Raw genomic sequence first — 2,802 nt, forward strand, 5'->3', positions numbered from 1 at the left:
CTCTACAATTTCTCTGCAGTATGCTGAATGAAATCAGGTAATATTAAATAGATTTTGTTGATCGTCCTCAACATCTCTTGTCGCTCGATAAATTATCCTAGTTAAATTACAGGTATGAATAGGCATTGAACATATAAATCCACGAGATGTTGACCGCAATTGGAAAGCAAATGTTTTCGTGGGTATAAACGTTTAAAAGATCGATGATGAGTTATTTCAGCAAGTCATACATGTGAAGCAATGCCATGCGGAAAATTCGAAAGATTACCTAAAAAAATTTCAATAACATTATTAATGTCTTTAGATCGTTGATCGGTTTCGTAGTGATAATGTTGAACATCGTACAGAATGAAGCTTTTTACAGGGTGACCTTGATTCGCGACAAAATTCCTTATAACTGTAGTTTTCAAAATACATCAGAGACGACAATTGGAAGTTGTCTGGCAAAGTGTCTGAAAAATTGCACATGTCGGGCGTTCCGGATGTGTGACGAAGATAAAACTTGTAGTTTGTGTTTGTCTCATAACGTGTCCTCAAGATGGAAGACATGGAAGAATTTTTCGCCTTCAAAAGAAAACAACTTGCGTGTGGTTTCATATGTTTTGTATAACAGTAATTATCTATGATTGCAATATTTCAATCCACTTATGTAGAGTGAGGGCAAAATTATAGCGCAAAAAATAGGACGCAAATTTCCAGAATTTTTTGGGTAACAATAGGTTTTCGTGCGAGATTATAATGCGTTTGAAATTCTTAATTTAGAACGGTGCACAGAAGGACTGCCTTCAAGACACAAACTGTTGTCTGACCTCACAACCTTGTCTCAACGCTGGAGTGTGTAAACCAAGTTATCCTTTTGACATGCTGCATTCGCCACGTTTCACATGTGACTGTGCCCCAGGCTATCACGGAAGGCGCTGTGACCAGCCAATCAAGTCATGCCGTGGATACGTTAGTGGTAGCTATGACCCACCAGTCTCGGGGCATTACACAATCGTGGATGACGAGAATCAACCCTTTCCAGTATTTTGCAATTTCGCTAAGTCAGCAGATAATATTACAGTATCTTGGACACTCATCCAGTCCTATAAATTTGGAGAAAAAAGTGGATTTCGGAAATCTTTTTTCAGGAACGATCGCTGTCGAAGGCTAGAATGCACTCCATACAGAACGATTCTTCAAAATGGCGAATGACTTGTCGATATGACGTTGATGGTCTCAACAAAACTGATTATATCGAAGGCTTAAAAACTCAAGTTGATATTTTAACTGTGAGTGGTAGTAAATGCATGAATGTTGAGTTCGTGAATGTTTGCGGAAACGAGTGCTCTACTAGCAGGGCAAAAATTGCCGTGCTTTCTTAATTCAAAGAGATGATAAATTTACGAGACCATTTCATCACGATTCCTTCAAAAGCCATAACGAAAATTGCAGTTATAATCCATCCAGTATTCCATGTGGCGATGAGAAAGGAAATAAATTCGGCGAGGATAACTTTGGTCGATATCAGAATGGCTGCGTTAACCCAGCTCATCGTTGTTCTATGAGTGATTTGTCCACGACTCAAGCCTAGCTGGCTTGGTACTTGAACTGAAATGGAACACAATGTGATGTCAGTTTACAATATAATATACATGCATCACACATAATTATTAGTTGCCATTGCCAGTACGCAGGAAGTGTGAAAACATTTATAGCCTATATAACGGCAATATTTAGTCGCATCATCCCTGTTTTTACTTCGGAAAATTCATAATTTATTTTATTATGAATTTATAATTTACTTCACTAAACAATTATCTAATGGTTTCTGTGTTTGGATAGCCTGATCTAAACACGGGGGAATGTTGCAAGCGTGAAGAAAAGCGCGCGAAGACTGTAACCATAAAGTAATTGTTTGATAGAATGATAACAACATCACTGAGTAGTCTTTCAAGTTTTATTTCAATACGTGAATTAAATTCTTGCGTTTAGACGCCCTGATCCAAACACGGGATTCGACCAATCAGTGACACGCGTTATATACATGTTATTTTATAATACCTTATCATAGAACTGATATAAGTTAAAATGGTAGAATCAAATAACCAAATACATAATATACATAGATAATTTCATTATTATATACTACACTATTATTAAAGCCATTCAAAAGCTGCTGCAGTGAAATCGTCTCCTTGCAGTTCATTTTTTTTATCACATCACTCGGTATCTCTGGTGCGGCACTTGCAAAGATTTAAGCAGTTACTCCGCGAACTCGAGTCGTATCTGTGCTGACAGCCGACGAGGCACCGAGTTAGAATGACTAACATAATAGTCATATACGAGGTGATTGAGCTTAAAACTGGTTTTAATAAATGGCTTTTTCAAATCCTCTATTCTGATTGGTTAACGAGCGGTCCGTATAAAAACCCATACCCGGACCGTGGTCCGTATATTCCGCAGAAATTTTATAAACCTACAGTTTTTAACCCAGGGACTGTGTGATCGAAATTCCACAGTAGAAAAACGAGCAATTAAAATAAAAAATGTCACAAAAAAGACACAAACTTTAAAATACTCAGCTTCGCTTTTAGTTTAAATAATGTATAGTTCAGTCCTTTGAACCCTTACATGCTTCGAACTATCAACTATATTTATCTTGGCAAAACAACTTACGAAGTTTTCCGGATGTAGTGTCGAACATACCGTTCGTCATCTTTCGTATATCCGACGATTGCCGAAGTTGTCGTGACAATCCAGTGGTGGCGAGGAAATCCAGCCACCTGATTCTGCGAGTTTTTTGCGATTTACAGTTGCTAT

General features: G+C 37.7%; 1 protein-coding gene across 1 annotated transcript; it reads left to right on the forward strand.

Moving 5' to 3' along the window:
* Positions 1-861: 861 nt before the first annotated feature.
* On the forward strand, positions 862-1,573 carry LOC114543845. The gene is made up of 3 exons (XM_028562671.1): positions 862-1,186; positions 1,243-1,300; positions 1,450-1,573. Exons 1-3 carry the CDS (start codon positions 862-864, stop codon positions 1,571-1,573), a joined length of 507 nt encoding a protein of 168 aa, XP_028418472.1.
* Positions 1,574-2,802: the final 1,229 nt, after the last annotated feature.

The sequence above is a fragment of the Dendronephthya gigantea genome, unplaced genomic scaffold (genome assembly GCF_004324835.1).
Source record: "Dendronephthya gigantea isolate DGI-Jeju-01 unplaced genomic scaffold, DenGig_1.0 000568F, whole genome shotgun sequence".
NCBI classification, from domain to species: domain Eukaryota; kingdom Metazoa; phylum Cnidaria; class Anthozoa; order Malacalcyonacea; family Nephtheidae; genus Dendronephthya; species Dendronephthya gigantea.

Coding starts and splice junctions, on each gene's coding strand:
- LOC114543845 (XM_028562671.1), top strand. CDS start 862: ATGCTGCATTCGCCACGTTTCACATGTGACTGTGCCCCAGGCTATCAC. Junction 1,187..1,242: donor CAGAACGATTCTTCAAAATG/GCGAATGACTTG, acceptor ATTATATCGAAG/GCTTAAAAACTCAAGTTGAT. Junction 1,301..1,449: donor AGTAAATGCATGAATGTTGA/GTTCGTGAATGT, acceptor TAATCCATCCAG/TATTCCATGTGGCGATGAGA.